The following is a 19232-nucleotide window of genomic DNA, read 5'->3' as shown; positions in this document are numbered from 1 at the left end:
ATCGGTGCCTCACCCTTAACTAGCCTTACCACCTCTATTTCCTCCCCCCTCCAGTCCTTAAAAATCTAAGAATAATGGGCTGAGGTTAGAGCTAGGTGGTACAGTGGTTGCCTAGCATGAGGGAGGTCCTGAGTTCAACCGTCTGCATTGCGGTAAAAAGGTGATAGGGGGCGAAGTAGAGGTGGAGGGGTGGTTGACCTGGTTAGAGTCTACACTGCTCTTGCAGAGGACCTGACTTCCATTCCCAGAACCTACAGTAAGCATCTCACAACCCAACCTGTAACTCCAGCTCCAAGGGATTTTGGAGCCTCTTCTGGCTTCCAGAATTTTGTGGTAAGAATACTTAAAGGTTGGCTTTCTTAGTGATTTTCAAGAAATAAACCAACATTCACCAAGCTGTTCAATAGAGCTCCTGTGCTAATTCTACCCATCCGAAACTCTGTATCCTGTGGTGCTCACCTAACTTGCTCCTAGTAACCACATTCCACGCTACTTCTTTTTTCAAAACATTTATTTATTCATATACATTATTATGTATATGAGTGTTCTGTCTTCATGCACACCAGAAGAAAGATCTGATCCCATTACAGATGGTTGTGAGCCACCATATGGTTGCTGGGAACTAAACTCAGAACCTCAGGAAGAGCAGTCTAGTGCTCTTAACCACTGAGCCACCACTCTGGCCCATCCCTTCTACTTCTAATAGACCAACTATTTTACTTTCTGCACATAGGTGAGATTATGCAGGGCTTGCTGTTCTATGCCTGGCTTCTTTAACATATCAACCATCACATTCATCCACGTTACCAACAAGACAGGATTTTAGCCATTTAAAAAAATATTAAAATTTTTATGTGTATGGGTATTTTTGTCTGCATGTATGTCAGTGTACCAAGTGTATGTCTAGTTCCCACAGAGGACAGAAGAGAGCAAAGGATCCCTTAGAACTGGAGTTACAAATAACTGTGAGCTGCCTTAAGGGTGCTGGGAATTGAATCTGGATTTTTCTGAAAGAGCAGTCAATGCTCTTAATCACTGAGCCCTCAGCCATTTTTTTTTTCATGGCTGAGTAGTTCTCCGTCACCTTGTTTACCTGAAGGGTCTTGCTGTGATAGCTTAGGCTGGACTAGAACTTGTTGTACAGACCAGGTTGGGCTTTAAAATGACAGTGATCCTCCTGCCTCATAAAACTGTTCTTTATGGGCCGGGCGGTGGTGGCGCACGCCTTTAATCCCAGCACTCGGGAGGCAGAGGTAGGCGGATCTCTGTTAGTTCGAGACCAGCCTGGTCTACAAGAGCTAGTTCCAGGACAGGCTCCAAAACCACAGAGAAACCCTGTCTCGAAAAGCCAAAAAAAAAAAAAAAAAAAAAAAAATGTTCTTTATAAGACAGCTAACTCATCGGTTCCCACACAACAAAGGGATTCTGCCTCCCAGAAGAGGAATAAGAAACCGTTATAGCTCCTCTAACCTGCTATGAGGGAGCAGTGTGCCTAGAGTCTCCTCACCTCCTTCCTTAGCTTGCTTGTGCTTTATGATCTGTTCCAGCCGCTAAAACTGTGAAGCCTTTCTTGACTCCCATGGCAAATTCTTTCTGTTTGGAGCAGCATCTGTCATTTTATGCTCAAGAGTCGGTGAAATGAAGTTAAAGAAAGCATGCACTTAGATTATAGCTTTGCCACTCAGTAATTGTGTATTTAACCTCTCAGCTGATTGGCTGGTTTTATTTTTGCCATGCTAGTGACTGAACCCATGGCCATATGCATACATTGCATAAAGGAACTACACCCCCCAAGCTTTTTTTCTTGAAAAATGAGATTCCACTCTCAACCTCCAAGAGCTGTTGCTAATATTAAAGATTTCCCTGTTAAGTGCCTGGCGAGTAGACATTCATATGTTAGCTACGTTGCCTCTTCCTCCACCACATGCCCTGTTAGAATGAACTCTTTTAATCAATTAATCAATTATGCACGCATCTGTGTGTATGCATGTTCACAAATGTATGGGTGCACATGTGTGTAGGCATGTGCACTCATATGTTATGTGGAGGCCTGAGGCTAACATTGGGATTATCCATTACTCTCTGCTTTATTGAGGCAGGGTTTCAAAATGGCCACCAATGTGGATAGTATAGCTAACCAGCTTGCTCCTGGGACTTTGTCTTCATCTTCTTCTTTTTCTAAAAAATAATTTTTATTTTATATGCATTGTTGTTTTGCTTATATGTAAGTCTGTGTGAGGGTATCAGATCTTGGAATTACACTCAGTAGCTAACTGCCATTGTGGGTGCTAGGAGTTGAACCCGGATCCTCTGAACCACTGAGCCATCTCTCCAGCTCCTGTCTTCATCTTCCAATTGCTGAATTACAGGCAAGCTTCCATGTCCACCTGGCTTTCATGTGGGCTCTGGGGATCTGAACTCTGGTCCTCAGACTTGTGTAGTGGGCACTTTACTCACTGAGCCCTCTTCAAATTCAGAATGAACTGTTTGAGGAAGCTGTTAACTCTTCCATGTCCTGAGTATCGAGGTGGAGATTGTAGGCACTTCATTTGTGATGCATTCTGATAGCTGGCACAGGACAAACTGTGCTGGCGGAAAACCAGAAGCCACCTTCACAGGAATTGGTTGTATGCAGGACTTTCTCTTCTGATGAAAGTCCCCAAGAATAAAGTTCAGATTGGGCAAATTCTGCATTATTATCGTAACTCAGCAAAAGGTTTATTTTTAAGTTTTAGAGGTCATGAGCTGGGCATGTTAGCTCACGTTAGTAATCCTGGAGTTCTTAGACGGCAGGAGTAAGAGTTTAAGACCAGTCTGGCCCACACAGGGAGACTTTGCCCCCAAACCAAACAAGACAAGAGACTGGAAACCCTGTTTTGTGTGAATTTGGGAAGCTTTAGAGAACTTAAGTCATAAATATAAGCATCTGGCCATACTGTCTTCTTTTTTTTTTTAAAGGATTCTTTTTTTATATATATATTTGTTTATTTATTATGCATACAATATTCTGTCTGTGTGTATGTCTGCAGGCCAGAGGAGGGCACCAGACCTCATTACAGATGGTTGTGAGCCACCATGTGGTTGCCGGGAATTGAACTCAGGACCTTTGGAAGAGCAGGCAATACTCTTAACCACTGAGCCATCTCTCCAGCCCCCCCCCCATACTGTCTTCTTGGATCCTTTGTTTTTGTTTGCTTGTCTCTGAGACACAGTATAATGGTTTGACTGAAAAATGTCCCCAACAGGTTCAAGCATATGGATGCCTGGCTCCCAGTTGGTGGTGTTATTTAGGGAGGCTATGCAAGGGCAGGCTTGCTGGATGAAATTCATCCCTGGAAGCAGGTTTTGAGAGTTTACAGCCTTGCCTCATTTCCAGATCACTTTCTTCTTCAAGCTTGTGGTTGAAGACATGACTTCTCAGCTTCTTGCTGAGGTTGCCTGCTGCCACATTTGCATGCCATTGTGGACTCTCCCTCTAGAACCACAAGCAAAGGAAAAACCACTTCTTCCGTAGGCCATTTTTGGTCATGTTCTATCCATCAAGAGAAAAGTAGCTGATACACAGGGTCCCACTCTAAAGCCCAGGATGGACTCAGAATCGTAATAATGTTCCTGCCTCAGCCTCCCAACTTCTGGAGTTACTGGAGCGAGCCGCCACGCCTCACCAGTTCCCTTAATCAGAGCTGCTCTTCCCGCTGAGAACAGTACCCAGAACCCTGATGGATCTTGTTAAAGTTCCCATATATGACGTGCTGCTGGGAGCCCTTCAAAAACTCCCAAAGGGCATTTCCTAAACATAGGGAGACCCAGAATTAAACACAGTTGTTTCACTTCTCTTCTTTGTCCAATTTCTCAAATAGATGAAATTGTTTTTTAAAAGTAGCCATGTATGATGCCATTACAATATATTCCATATTTATTACACAATTGACAAGAAAAACAACTTTTAGCACAAGAATGCCAATTTATCTCTCCCACCCACCCCTCTACCCATCTTTTTGGACACATGAACACAAAATATCCCTGCAGGCCAAAAAAAAAATTTTAAACAACCATCACCTTATTTCACACAGGGATACAAACCCTTCCTTAATAGCTTAGAAAGTACCTCATATTGCTAGAGACAGACATCCAGTCCAAATTAGTAAAATACATTTTAAAACATTACAAGTCTAACCATAGAGAAACAAAAACCACACCATTAGTCAGATGAACAAACAAACATTTTCAGCCAGGAGACACAGAAAAAATATGAATCTGTCAATAGCAAGGGAAAAGAAAACGGTTGTCCAATAAAGATCTTTCCTTTAATTTTACAAGAAAAAATTCTTGGAGTTGAAGCAATATTAATACAATGCCCTTAACCTCCACTTTCTTAAAATGAAAGCTGAGCTGCCACCTTGCTAATGAGCAAGAGAATCGTATAATCTATCCACAGAGGGCTACTAGGGTAGACAGGTGAGCCTTGCTAAAACAGTGGGTTATCTTTTCCCAGGGGAAGGAATAGGCAGCTGAGTCAGGTGGGTGAGGGCATAGGATATAGATCGGGCACCAGATGCTAAAACACAGGCCATACAGAACATGCCTGCTTGTAAGTCATCACCTTTGGAAGCAGCATATAGAATTTACAGTAGGAGTGAATATGGTTTGCCTGCCCAGAACGCTAGCTGCATTAAGCCAGCTGGTTCACTTCATAAACGGCTCAGGACTCAACAACTAACAACAACAAAACATAATTATTTCAACATTTGGGTCTTCCCCACTCTTAATGTCCTGTGCTCCCTAGCCCCAAACTGTTATTCTTCAGCATTGCCACACTGCAATCTTTCACACTACATGACAGTGCCTAAACAGGCTGCGTTTAAGAAAACCAGGCAGCCTAAAACTATTTCTAGAGAATGCACGCCTCCCATTGATTGACACATGCATAACGATTTAGTCAGTTTCGAGGGGAGAACTATTTGAATTGTCAACCCTAATTAAATTAAAACTATGCATTCAGATTTGCTTGCGACAGTATTACTGCAGTTCTGATTCTGCAGGGATCACCTCTTAACTATTCACCCCTCGGCAAGCTTTTCCCCAACAATCCTAATTCTTCCATATTTCTTTCCATTTGTCCAAAACAACAGCATCACATCCTTAATGGTACTGTTTTCCTACAAAAACTGGCCTCCTGGCCTTTCTTCCAGCACCACACTAATAGGCCACAGCATACTAGGACAGATTGAGGTGTTTCAGGTATTTTGTTCAAGGTCAAGCATGGAATCCAACTGCAGGCAAATGGGTCAGGGCTTCTGGGCACCCAGCTTGCCTCCTGTTCCATCATGCAGGAAGATGGCAAGACTTTCTTCTGTGCATTGTTAACCAGTGAGCCTGCGGCACTCAAGTAAGTGCAGGTGTGGTGCCTGCTGGCCGGCCAGCCAGCTAGCCAGCCATCAAGAGTTCTTCATGCCTCAGGCTCCAGGTGAGTCCTCATTCTCCTAAAAAGCTCCCATTCTTTTTTTCCTCCTCTTGGATCCAGAGCGGCTGTGTTGAAGAGTATTTTCTGTGCTCTCCCTGAATGAGTGTGAATAAAAGGGGCAGCCAGGCACTGATCAACATGTCCAGATTTGTATTATCCAAGTGAGGTATTCGCAAAAAAAAAAAAAGTATCAGCCGTCTCTTCACTCCTGCCTTCGTTGTGCTTCAGCCACAGGACTTGCTTTTTCCCACTGTCTGCAGAGATTAAGGATGTCTGCATTCATCCTCACGAGCTAAAGTACTCGATGGACATTAAAAAACTCTCAGAGACCAGTTCAGCTAACGCTGGTGGCACTGCTGAGCAACAGCACACGGAAATGTAAACATTAATGTATTTACAAGCTTGTTGAAAAGACTGAAGGAGAACAGTGCTTTGTATTGCTGGGATTTTGAGAAGGCTAGTTTAACAGATTTGGATCTTGAATCAACTAATGAGTTCAAGCAAACACCCTTCACCATCTGATCCAGTGTTTCCCACCAATGGTTTCTAGATAGAGACAACAAAATTGTTTTCAGTATATTGTGTTTGTCTCTTCCCAGCTCCTTCCTCAGCTCAAGGAGTGTGGCTCTAAGAGAACATCTTACCTTTCACCCCTTGCCCTTTGGGGACAGAGTAAAATGTGGGCTGGGAACCCTGGGTGGAACTACCTAGACTATGTAACGCTTGTCCTTTACAAAGTATTATCTACATTAAATACAGAATCCATTTTCCCTAGTTTCTAATTGATGCTTGCTTTGTACCAACTCCCTTTTCTGGACAAGCAAAGGAGTCCTGTCTTCCTGTGAGGGAATCCAGACTCTACAGAAAAAGGGAGAAAATCAACTTCTTCCACATAGTTTTAGCTGAAAAAGAGGAAGGCAAAGCCACCAAGCACATTTCAGGCTGAGAGAAGAGCAAACAGAACTGTACTGTAAGCAGCTGTGTGCACAGCCTTAATTCCCAGGGAAAACGAGCTTTTTACATGCTGGTACTTTTTTTTTTTAAGTCCATCATCACTCAATGTGCCTTATACATTGGCAAAGCCTGGCTAATCAGGAAGCATCCTGGTTCGAGCTTATTTTGAAAGAAAAAAAGGTGACAGGTCACAGACTATGACTATAAAATAGGTTTAAAAACCAAACAATTATTTTAAAGGGCATGGAAATATATGTTTTTATCGACTGACTGGTTTTAGAATATCCAGGTTATGATATATTAAGAAATAGTTGATAAAATCATACCAAAATTTCATCTATAAAACTACCTTGTTGGGGGAGAAAGGGGAGGGGCCTTAAAAATGCTTATTGCCAAAGTTAACTTTCTATGAGAGAAGTTTAAAAATCATTTAGATCTAACAAACCACATAGCAGCATAAAATGGGCACTTTAAAAAACCTGGAAACATACTAAAAGCTAATTTTTTTCCAAATAGTGAGAACTTTTTACTTTTGACCATGGCAGTGCTATCTGTCCCTGTGACACACATCACACTTGATTATGTCACACATTCACAAAACCCAGACACGTAAGAGAACTGCCTGTTTGAATCTGCAGCCAAATATAGTGCAATTGCCAGGCAGCCTGCACTCCACAGCACAGGCCCGAAGAGATCAGTAAGATAAAGCAGTGAAAATAATAAAATTCTGTAAAACTTTAAAAAATTAATGCTCCTTAAAGGCATTTACAGTGGCGAAGTCAGAAATCTCCATTAAAAAGTCTATGGGCCCACCCAATTAAAAAGTTGCATGGAAATGAAACAGGTCGTTTGGTTTTTCTCTCCCACTTATGCATACACCCCACTCAATGAACAAGGAAAAAGGAAATACTCCTCTTATAAGACTAGATGCGGTGAATACCACAGCTAGCAAAATATCCCACAGAAACCCTCCTTTGAAAATAAGTCCTTTAGAAAGTCAAGGCTGATCAGCCTTTGCACGCTGAGGTAAAATTTTTGTCCAGTGCATCAGAAAGCATAATCTGTGAGTTTCTATTTCTTTTTTTCTTTTTCTTTAAAAAATGGCTCAATTTTGTTGATGCATCAGACAGGGCTGCAAAGTACAGATTCAGTGCAACTAACTGTTCCGAGCTGCTGGTAGGGGACCACCTAAAATCAACGTGGCATTGTCTAGAGGCAGTAGGCATCTGAAACATTTGAGGATGCATGGGATGCCAAATCGGTTGAGTTCTTTTCCAAGACTCTCAGGCAAAATACATAGTGTGCTGGGTATCGTGGTGGATCTGCACAGCCTTAGCCAAAGCCTGAGGGTCCCGGCCATTGCTCTGTCCTGACATGTGACTGCCTTCCGCACTATAATGAGAACAAAACAAAAAACCAGGAGTTAAGACAGCATTCAACTTCAGTGTTTCAGGTAGCACACATAGTACTGGGTTCAAGAACATCTTGAGCTCAGGCTGGGCTATTCAAACGATTTATGTTTTCTTAGACATGCTTGTTCAAATAGTACGACTTATTTAATGGATGGTTGCAATAATTAAATAAAACGATGTTCACAAAACTCAAGTGTTTAATAGCACCTACATAAGGACTGCTACTGTCCCTTCTGTCTACTTAGTTCCTACTCATCCTTCAGACCTCACTTACAAGTCATTTCCCTCCTAGAGTCTTCCCTGACTCCCAAGTTCAGGTCAGGGTCACCTAGAATATTTTTATAGACAGTTGTGGTTTCCTTTTATAGTACTAGACACAACCAATATGAAATCGTCAATTTCATCTTCGGGGTATTATGTAACATAGGAGTTTGGCAAACCATCCCTTTCTCAGTGCTGAGGATTCAATCTAGGGCTTCATGTATACTAAGCACAACACTCACCACTGAGTCACACCTCGGCCTCTGACCTCTCTTTAAATGATGATTATTATCTAATCACCTTTGATTTCATCCTTTCCTCCCCTGCCTGCACTATTCTATCACAGGAACAGCTTTTTACATTTAACAAGGACAATCTTATTCTAACACAGTTTTCTGCCCTGTGCCTGCTGTTCCCTTCCAATATGCTCCAGTCAAAGAAAACTTATTCTTGTACAAAATGCCACTTGTTCTCTTTCCTTTATGTTCACTGTCCTTTCTGCCTGGAAAATCCTTTCCTTTGTACAGTTAAGCCCTCACCCAGCTCTAAAATCCCTACCAGCCTTTCCTCTGATCTCCCACTGAAGCTATCTATACTGTTAGACCAGTTGTCAGTTTTCTATTCACCTGTAGATCTTCGTATTGAAACATAAAATACCTGCAGGCAAGAAACAAGGCTTACTAATCTTGATATTTTCTAGTACCTAGCACAGTACTGGCACACAGTACCAAATAAATGTTTTAAATAAATGTATGCATATTGGTGAATGCAAAGTACAAAGACACAGCTGGGTGTTTTCTGTAATAGTGTATTTTCAATTCCTTATAGAATAGACTTGCAATGGAATGTCTACTATTTAGCAACTGGATGGGGAAGAGCCCAGAAACTGCTATACTTCACAGACTGTCGTTTGGGAAAGAAAATTAATGCAAAGAGCTCCTTTAGCCATTTATTGGTAGCTCAGTAACAGGCCAAATGTCTGCGTCCTTTGAGATCTCTATCTGGGAATGAGGATACTCAACCCTTCTGTTTTCCCATAAGCCCTGGCATACTCTGGTCATTTCTGGATTGTACTGGAAGCAAAATGAACTATGTGGGACTCCCTCATGCATGAATTGGAGTCCATAGGCTGTGACTACTCTGACTGGAACCAGGGTGTTATGCTGGCCACCTTTGGAGGCTGCCTGGGACCTCAGCAGAACTGAAATGCAGTTAGTTCTATGTGAAAACCACAGGCAGCTCCAAAGGAGACTCTGTTAGAAACACAACACAAGTTTATACAAGCCTGAGCTCTTCTTGGACCAAAAGTCACATTAAAAGCTCTCAAAGTCTTGTACAGTTTTGATTGTTCCTTGTAGGTTAAACCTTAAAAGGACATATAAATCTTTTTTTTTTTTTTTTTTTTTTTTTTTTTTTTTTGGTTTTTCGAGACAGGGTTTCTCTGTGGTTTTGGAGCCTGTCCTGGAACTAGCTCTTGTAGACCAGGCTGGTCTCGAACTCACAGAGATCCGCCTGCCTCTGCCTCCCAAGTGCTGGGATTAAAGGCATGCACCACCACCGCCCGGCGGACATATAAATCTTTAAGAGCTTTCTGCATAGCTTGTTTTTTAAAACACGCTTCCACAACAGGAAGAGAGTTTTACTGATGAACTTGCCTGTCATGATCTTTATCCACCAAATGATACCTTGCCCGAAATGCTACCAGCCGCGCATAATATGCAGGGGCAGGAATGGAGACTGAGCGCGTGCACCTCACGTAGGTGTGACAGAGCTGGTACGTCAGCAGCTGAAGTTCATCTGCAGTGAAGCAGTTGTCATCCCACAAGACCTGGTAATGTGAAGGACGGCTGGTTCCCTGAAGGGAGAGTGTTAGGACTTGGCTAGTTAGGAGAAAAGAGGAACTGAGATCTAATTATTAAGCTCAACAATATCTCTGCCTCACACACCTACAAGTAGATCTCTGGAGCAGAGCAGTTAACACAGCCAAGCATAGTGTCTAATGACAAGTCTCCTCAAGCTGGCTGCTGAACTGGCAAATATCTCCCTATCACGTCAGCTTTCAAATTACCTGAATTCCTGCATGACTACAGAGGTAAAAGTCAAACTCCGATGGATGTGTGATGGTACTATCCACTGTAGTGCCTGCTGGGACATTGCCACTTTTCCCCACCTGTTAAAAAGATACGTAATTTTTAAAAATACAATTAATCATCTGAGTAACAAGCTAGTTTAAGGCCAGTTTTTTCCTTTTATGCATTAATTGGTAACAAATTAGCAAATTGCTCTTATGTGAAGTCTCAAAACTAGGTTAATTCAAGATGTTAAACCAGACATTGTGATTCATACCTGTAACCTCAGCATTTGGGAGGTTGAGGTTGGAGGACTGTTTTAAGTTCAAGGTCAGCAAGGTCAGCTTGGACTATACTGAGACCCTACCTCAAAAATAACCAAGTTGGATTCCACTGTAACTTTTCCTTAGCCCAGCCCCATCCTAAAGCACTTTCTCAAGCACGAGTTCACAGTCTCTTTTGGGGAATCCAAATAATGACTTTATCTATGTTTTGTTGTTGTTGTTGTTTTGGTTTGGGTTTTTTTTTTTTTCGAGACAGGGTTTCTCTGTAGCTTTGGAGCCTGTCCATGAACTAGCTCTTGTAGACCAGGCTGGCCTCGAACTCCCGAGTGCTGGGATTAAAGGAGACGCCACCACCGCTGGCTCTATCTATAGTTTTATACAGCAATATTGCCACATATTTATAGATGACACTCTGTAGGCAGAGAAAGGAGAACAGCATTTAAGGAATGGGAATGTAGCTGAGTTGTTAAGTACTTGCTTAGCATGAACATGAGTTCATTGACCCTGGGTTCAAGTCCAAGCACTGCAACAACGAAAAAATCTGAGGTAGATAAACTTCCCCGGAAGAAAGGACTTTCATTCCTCATTTGAGAGAAAAGTAATGGCCCTGCCACACACAGCTTTCAGTAAAAGACAAGATGAAAATCTTTGAACTGGTTCACTAGGTTCAGCAAAACTCATACTCTCATGAAGTCAGTCACAGAAGCTCCCCCAAAGGATTTCCGGAAGCCCGCATGGGATGGAGACTGAGAAGACAGCTCAGATCCAGGCCAGTCCTCACAGCCACACACTGTGAACGGAACTGAACATCTTTGTGCTTCAATCTAGCCATCTATGGCATCTGGTGATGACCCTTTCTAGATATAAAAGTCTAAGTTCTTCCACAACAAAACACTGAAATCAAGCTTGTTGAAAGGCGGGGGGAGGGGGGAGGACGGGGGGGACTCCACAAATGCACTGAACAGAAAAAGAATTAAATCTTGTTATTCAGTCTGTGTCTTCTGTTGTTCAGTAGAATTTAATATGAGAAAGTTTAATTAGCACAGAGACATTCATTCCCACAGGGTATATTTGACTCCTTTCTAACAACCATCCCTTCCAGCTACGGATCACGTAACAATGAATATAAAAACTTGGAGTACGGAGAATTCTTCTTTCAAATTCATATTAAGCTTAGTTATCTACCCAAACCAGAGAAAGTATAACTGAGTCACAGTACCTCCTACTTATCTCAAGTTATGGTTTCAGTTACTTGTGGTCAACCAAGATCCAAAATATTATCATAGCGCAATGAGACATGGAGGTATTCTGAGAGTGACAATGTTCACATAACTTTTTGTTATCTCTGTGTTTTTGAGACAAGATCTGTTATGTACTTAGTTTGTAGGCCAGGCTAGTCTCCAGCTCACAGTCCTGCCATCTCAGTCTTCTAAGTGCTGAGATTACAGGTTTGAGACACCACGTCTGGTTCACATAACTTTTATTATTATTAATCTCTTACTATTCCTTATTTATAGTTTAAACAGTGTCGCAGACATGTATATTTAGGATAGAATGGTCTAGCATCTTTTCTGAAAGTATGTCATTTAGGAGTATTAGTTTATAAGGTGTGCGTGTTTCCTGTCAAATTTGAGGAATACTGCATTAAATCAGTTTATAAGGTTTTTTTAAAGAGGGAGAAATATAGGTCAATGGTATAGCACTTGCCTCCTATGTGTGAGACTGTGGGTTCAAAGTCTAGCAACATACACACTTTTCTAATATGTAATTTCTCAAAAACCACTATTTAATTAAGAATAATCTTTAAGATGACAATAGAATGGATTATTTTACCACAGACACTCTTTTTTAAAAAGTCTCTAAAGATACCGGGTGGTGGCGCACACCTTTAATTCCAGCACTTGGGAGGAGGCAGAGGCAGGCGGATCTCTGAGTGAGGCCAGCCTGGTCTACAGGGGGAGTTCCAGGACAATCAGGGCTACACAAAGAAACTGTCTTGAAAAACCAAACCAAACAAACAACAACAACAAAAACCAAAAACCAACTCTAGAGTTCTACAGATGAAAGCCTAAAGCTACGTGTATGAGGCTGGGGAAATGGAAACCAGACACTGAACTCGGTAAGTATTGCTTGAGCACCCAAGTTAGGCTTCACAGCAAATGTTGAGTCTAAGAGCCAGAGGCAGAAAGAATAAACTGCCTTCCACAACCCAAGTATTTTAGTGCAATGTGATGCAGGTCGCTGAAGGCATTAGGAAGGCTGGCTGGGATGGAGTAATTATACTGTCTTAAAAGGTAAGTAGGCGTTGAAAAGGCAAAACCTGGTATGGTGGCACACGCCAGTACTTTCAGCACTCAGGAGGTTTAGGCCGGAAGGGTGCAAGTTTGAGGCCATCTTAAGTACAAAGCAAAACTTTGTTTCTAAATGAATAAATATGATGGGATAAAGACTGAAAACACTGTAAGCACCCCTAAGCCCAGAAACATACGAGTAAACTGTAGCAATCCATATTATCACATCCGAACTCAGCAATAAAAAAGAAATGTTACTAATACACATAGCAACAAGGGTGATACTTTAATACATTATTCTAAATAAGAGAAGCCAAAATCAAAAGCTACATGTTTCCATTAATACATGTTTCTAGGAAAGGAAAAATTATAAGCTGGAAATACCTATCAGTGTTGCCAAAAGTTAGAGGAAAAGGTTGAGTATAAAAGGTTTTTCTGGGGGGCTGGAGAGATGGCTCAGTGGTTAAGAGCACTGACTGCTCTTCCTGAGGACCCGGGTTCAATTCCCAGCACCCACATGGCAGCTCACAATAAAGTTAAATAAATGATAAAAAATTAAAAAAAAGGGGGGGGTTTCTGGTGACACAGACCTCTAAGTCTGGCCACTCAGGAGATGGAAGCAGGAGAATCTCCAATTTAAGGCTTGCCCAGGCTACAGAGTGACTTCAAGATCAACCTAGGCAAATTAGTGAGACCCTGCTGTGGTGATATTTAGTTTGTGTTTTAACAAATAAAGCTTGCCTGAAGATCAGAGTGCAGAGCTAAGGTACTAGAGGCCAGGCAGTGGTGGTGCACACCTTTAATCCCAGGACTCGGGAAACAGAGGCAGAAGAATCTTTGTTAGCTCAAAGCCACCCTGGGCTACGTGAGATTGAATCTGTCTAAAGAGAAACAGCTCACACAAAGGTGACCCCAGCACTTTGGGTCCCATGCCTTTAATTCTAGCACTAGGGAAGTGGAAACAGGAGTGTTGTGGCTGGGCGGAGAGAATATAAGGAAGGAGGAGACAGGAACTCAGATGCAGTCAGATTTGGTGGAGACAGATGCAGTCTGAGGATGAAGTCTGAGAACGGGATCGCCCCTTTGGACTGTGCACTGGTAGAGGTAAAAGGTTTCTAGTGGCTGACCCCACTGCCTCTCTGATCCTTCAGCCTTCACCCCTAATATCTGGCTTCAAGTTTTATTTATTGAGACCAATTATAATTGTACTATACTATGCTTCAAAATAAAAGGTAAAACGGGGATAGGGGATATGGCTGAGTGACAGAGCATTTGCTTATATGTGTGAGACCCTAGGTTCAATGTTCAACAACATTTAAAAGAAGATTTGGTATAAACAGAATTATATGCATTTGTTTCAACCATAAAGTACAACTACATTCTAAAAAGGTTGAATTTTACTGTATCTGTAGTATACCTTAACATAAACAGCAAAAAGGAGTGGGCTGAATGTGCTCATTCCAGAAAGGAGAACACAGTAGGACATGGGGACGTAAGAAGACAGACATAATTATGCTGTTCAGGCTCCCCTGGGAGAGCATGAAGGAACAGAGGAAGGTGTTTTGTAAGCAATGGAAAGCACATGAAGACTTCTGAGAAGTGATGTGTTTTAGAAAGCAACCCCTGGCTGCAGGATGAAGGAGCAAAGGCAATGAAGAGACTGCTAGAGAGTCTCGCACAACAGACCAGTTCTGCCTAGGGTCATGGAAATACATGAGCTTGAGGTAAGAGAGATTTGGGGGTAGAACACAGGGAACCATTGAAGAAACTGGACATGGCAAGGACAATAAGGCAGGAGAAGAATTTAAAAATGATTCTGAAGTTTCCAGCTTGGCGAACATAAAACACAGTGGTGCCAAGTAACAGAATCTAAGGAGAACTCAGGGAGGTTCTGGATGGGGATTAAACAGTAAGTGGGAAGTTTGGACGTGTTTTGTCTGACATGCCTATGGTAGACTGTATTACTGGTGCCAAATATTTCTGTGCCCCTCCCAGGAGGAAGATTATACAGTTCCACCCAGCTATCACAGGAGTGGCCATGTGAATTGCTTTGATGATAAAATGTGGCACTTCAGGGCAAAAGCTTTAAGAGCCAGCATACAGCTTGTCTTGTGACTGGCAAGGTTCCAAGATGGATTCTGTCAGCCTGGGTTCCAAAGGGAGGACAACAGGGTTGCAGCTGCAGTAGGGCCACAGTGACTGTGTAGTATGAACAAGAAATGAATCTTTGTCAGCCACAAGGATGGGTTCTTGTTATCACCACCACACAGCCTGGTCTGTGGAGACTGGTGCACCACGCACAGAGTATTTGAGTGAACATGTCTGGTAGATAATTAAAAGTACAAATCAAGAGTCTGACAGAGCAATCTAGGGCAGAAATATGGATTTGAAGTTAATAAGCAAGTGAGCCTAGAAAAGTGGATGACGCTGAAGACAGAGTTATTAAGAACAGGAAAAGGGTCACTGAGGGGCTGGAGAGATGGCTCAGTAGTTAAAGAACACTTGCTCTTTCAGAAGACCTGGGTTTGGTTCCCAGCAACCACACTCCCCACACTCATCTGTAAATCCAGTTCTCAGAAATCTGCCCCCTCCCAAAAAAAAAGAAAAAAAAAGAAATCTGCCCCCCTCTTCTGACCTCTGTGAGCACCAGGCATGAATGTGGTGCACATACATACATACATACATACATACATACATACATACATACATACATATATACATGAACCAAAACACTCATACACATTAGATAAATAAATCTAATTTTCTAAGTAAAGATAATCTGACTTTACTCACAGAGGTGAGTAAGAAGCCTGGGAAGTCATATTATTAAGGCCAGAGAAGGCTGTGCTGTCACAAGTGTGGCTAAGAGGTCAGTGTGGGACTCTGACTTGGTAGGATATGAAGGTACAGAGGCAACACTTCAGTTCTCTCTTGAATTTCCTACTTCCTAAAAATCACAGTATGAAGTTTGAGGTGAGGGTACACTTCACAGTAAGTCAGGTGATTATTCTTCTAAAAGAAAACTTACAAAAGCAAAGATAGAAGAGCACGTGTACGAGAGAGAGAGAGAGACAGAGAGAGACAGAGACAGAGAGAGACAGAGAGAGACAGAGTCTAATGACCTGCATCCCATCTCTGGAACCTAGATATAAGTAGTCCTCTCTCACACATACACACAAACACACACACACACGCTAAATTAACTCATTAATTAAATACAATTTAAATTTTTGAAAAGAATGAGGAAGACTAAAACTTAAAAAAAAGAGTCTTTATGAAGTAAGTGAGGCTCTAGAGAAGGCAGAGAGAACTGGAGTTAAAAAGCACAGATGGGGAGATTAGCCTGAGATTTGAGGAAGGAGACAAAAAAGCACATTAGAAAGGAGAGGATAGGTAACCGAGAAAATCCATGCCTTCCAGGTCCCATCTTCCCAGTAAACAGAAGGTAGGATTCAGAAGGCAGTTGTGATCACCACAGTACTGTCTGTGCAGAAAATAGGTCTTTGTTAGCATTAAGACACCAAGGATAGGCCGGGCGGTGGTGGCGCACGCCTTTAATCCCAGCACTCGGGAGGCAGAGGCAGGCGGATCTCTGTGAGTTCGAGACCAGCCCGGTCTACAAGAGCTAGTTCCAGGATAGGCTCCAAAACCACAGAGAAACCCTGTCTCGAAAAACCAAAAAAAAAAAAAAAAAAAAAAAGACACCAAGGATAGGGACCAACACTTATGGGAAATAAAACAATTAAAAAAAAATCACAGCATTTAAGGTTTAAAGGTTTGCTCTCATGTGTTTATAACATGGTTTATGACAAAACAAGTGATTTGTTCAGCCAGCAACTCTCATCAGCCTGAGAGTGAAGCAAAGTAAATAAATAAGCAAGTAGATATATTTTGGAGTTGGAGGCAGGCAAGAGGCATGTTCGGAGAACTGGAGATACTGGTCATAGTATAAAGTAAACTAAAGAATTGGAACCTTCAATCCTGAGTGATGGTAATGAAGAGAGCTGTAGGAAAGAAAGATAGCTCAGGGTCTGGAGAAAGCTCAGTGGTAAACTGCTTCCCACCATATGTGAGGCCCTGAGCTCCATTCCCAGCACTGGGAGTGGTGGCAGATCATCCAGTTCCTGGATTCCTCTCCACTCCCCAGTGAACTACATGGAAAGCAAGTTTGCAGTAGAGCAAAGAGGAAACCATAACAATAAAAGATGGGTGACAGGGTATTTTCTGCTTCAATTTTAGGCAAGCATTCAGATAATCTGTATTATCAAAATCTAAGAACTACTACTGAGTCAGAGTAGAACAATTAGTGAACAAAAATTTAATATAAACTGACTAGTAGATCTGGGGACTGTAGGGGAAAGAACTTGGATCTCTTGCAATTGACAAAACAAAAATAAAGATCAGGCCGGGCGGTGGTGGCACACGGCTTTAATCCCAGCACTTGGGAGGCAGAGGCAGGCGAATCTCTGTGAGTTCGAGACCAGCCTGGTCTACAAGAGCTAGTTCCAGGACAGGCTCCAAAACCACAGAGAAACCCTGTCTCGAAAAAAACAAACAAACAAAAAAACCAAAAATAAACATCTCATCCTTGGAAAAGAGATAGTTTTTGTCCCAGAAAATAATTGGAGGAGCCAGCAAGCTTACATGATTAAGCAACAGAAAAGATCTGGTCCTTGCTATGCCTGGAGAAGATGAAATAATATCATTAGAAACAGTAAAAAAGAGGTCATCCAACATAATATTCTTATAGCTTACCCACTTTAAACATAAATATCAAATCATAAATAAAATCAATGGAAAATGTCTTTATCAAGTGCTGGGAATTATACCCCAAATTAACACTCATTTATTAATTTACTCTTCACCATACTTCATGAAATAGATTCTATTTTTATTTGTTGTGTTTTGTTCTTTAGACAGCAACTCACGTGGCTTAAGCAGGCCTTGGACATGCTATTTCACTGAGGCTATGTATCAGGAACTGAACACAGGGCTTCCAGCATGCTGGCTACATCTCCGGCACTTGCTTTTTCCTTTGAGATAGGATAACTCAGACTAGCCTGCAACTCATGATCTTCCACTCCATCCTCCCAGTGCTGGAACTGCGGCTGTGTAACCACCGTGCCTAGATGCTGTCCATCAGCACATTTTTTAAAAAGATTTATTTATTCATTATGCATACTAGAGTGTTCTGTCTGTATGTATGTCTGCAGGCCAGAAGAGGGCACCAGATCTCATTACAGATGAGCCCTGAGCCATCTCTCCAGCCCCTCATCATCACCTTTTACAGGTAAGAATGGTCTTCAGTGGGCTGGAGAGTTGGCTCAGCGGTTAAGAGCATTGCCTGCTCTTCAAAAAGTCCTGAGTTCAATTCCCAGCAACCACATGGTGGCTCACAACCATCTGTAATGAGGTCTGGTGCCCTCTTCTGGCCTGCAGGCATACACACAGACAGAATATTGTATACATAATAAATAAATAAATATTTAAAAAAAAAAAAGAATGGTCTTCAGTTTATGAAAGGATTACAACCAATAAGATCATTATAAATTAAAATTTTCATAAACAAAAATTCACCTACTCCATATACCCTTCTGAATATCACAGTTAAGCAGTATAGCACACTATAGACTATCGACAGTTTACTCATGTGAGGGTGGCTGCATTGCGAGACAATACTGTACTGCCTATTGCCTTCCAGGACATTACCAAATTCAAAACTTAAAGAGCAGTTACTACAGAATGCAGACTGATTTCACAGTAACATCAAACTGGCAATTCCAAATCCTGGAGCTGGAGAGATGGCTCAGTGTGTAAGAGCACACGCTTCACAATCCTGAGGACTGAAGTTTGGATCACAGCACCCATATCACAAAATAAGTGTCCCAGTAAATGCCTGTAACACTGGATCTGAAGGGTACCAGAGACAGGAAGAACACTGGGGTTCACCAGCTTCTAGCCAAGAAAATACGAGTCCCAGGTTCAGGGAAAGACCCTGCTTGCTTCACAGGAATTAGCAGAGACAAATAGAGGGGAACACTGACGCCGTCTTCTGGCCTACACACATTCACACGCTCAAACACTCACACAGACACACAAATGAATAAATACACACACACACACACACAAACATACATGAATGAAAAAATCCTAAGTCAAATTATAAGTTTTCATGTGGCTTAGAGAAGTGAAGTCTCTTATGTGTGGTTAATAAGTATGACACCATAGTCACTCCAAGTCACTATCCCAGTGATATAAAATCACCAAGGACATTCTGCTTCACATCCTGGACTATCACTCATGCTTTAGCAGTAAAAAGCAGCAAAAAACACGTGTGAAGTCCTTGGTTTGATGTTTAGTAAACACACACAGCACCCCATTTTGAAGTATTACACCGTAATGTACCTGACATGTCTCTTCTAGCCACCACGCCTCAGCACTACACAAACAACCCTGATGGTTGGTCAGTACTGACTGCCAACTGACAAGGTCTACAA

At 42.0% G+C, this 19232-nt stretch overlaps 1 protein-coding gene across 1 annotated transcript in view; it reads right to left on the bottom strand.

The window, feature by feature from the left end:
- Positions 1-4004: 4004 nt before the first annotated feature.
- LOC130883565 (protein argonaute-4) overlaps positions 4005-19232 on the bottom strand; it is a 45872-nt gene continuing 30644 nt past the window's right edge. The window contains exons 16-18 of the mRNA XM_057784138.1: positions 10160-10261; positions 9747-9946; positions 4005-7810 (exon numbers count right to left, since the gene is read on the bottom strand). Of these exons, the coding sequence (XP_057640121.1) occupies positions 7702-7810; positions 9747-9946; positions 10160-10261 (411 nt within the window). The 3' untranslated portion in view covers positions 4005-7701. The remainder of the gene's footprint in view (positions 7811-9746; positions 9947-10159; positions 10262-19232) is intronic.

The sequence above is a fragment of the Chionomys nivalis genome, chromosome 11 (assembly GCF_950005125.1).
Source record: "Chionomys nivalis chromosome 11, mChiNiv1.1, whole genome shotgun sequence".
NCBI lineage: Eukaryota > Metazoa > Chordata > Mammalia > Rodentia > Cricetidae > Chionomys > Chionomys nivalis.
The sequence above is the reverse complement of the archived record's forward strand: the minus strand, read 5'-3'. Positions and strand labels throughout refer to the sequence as shown.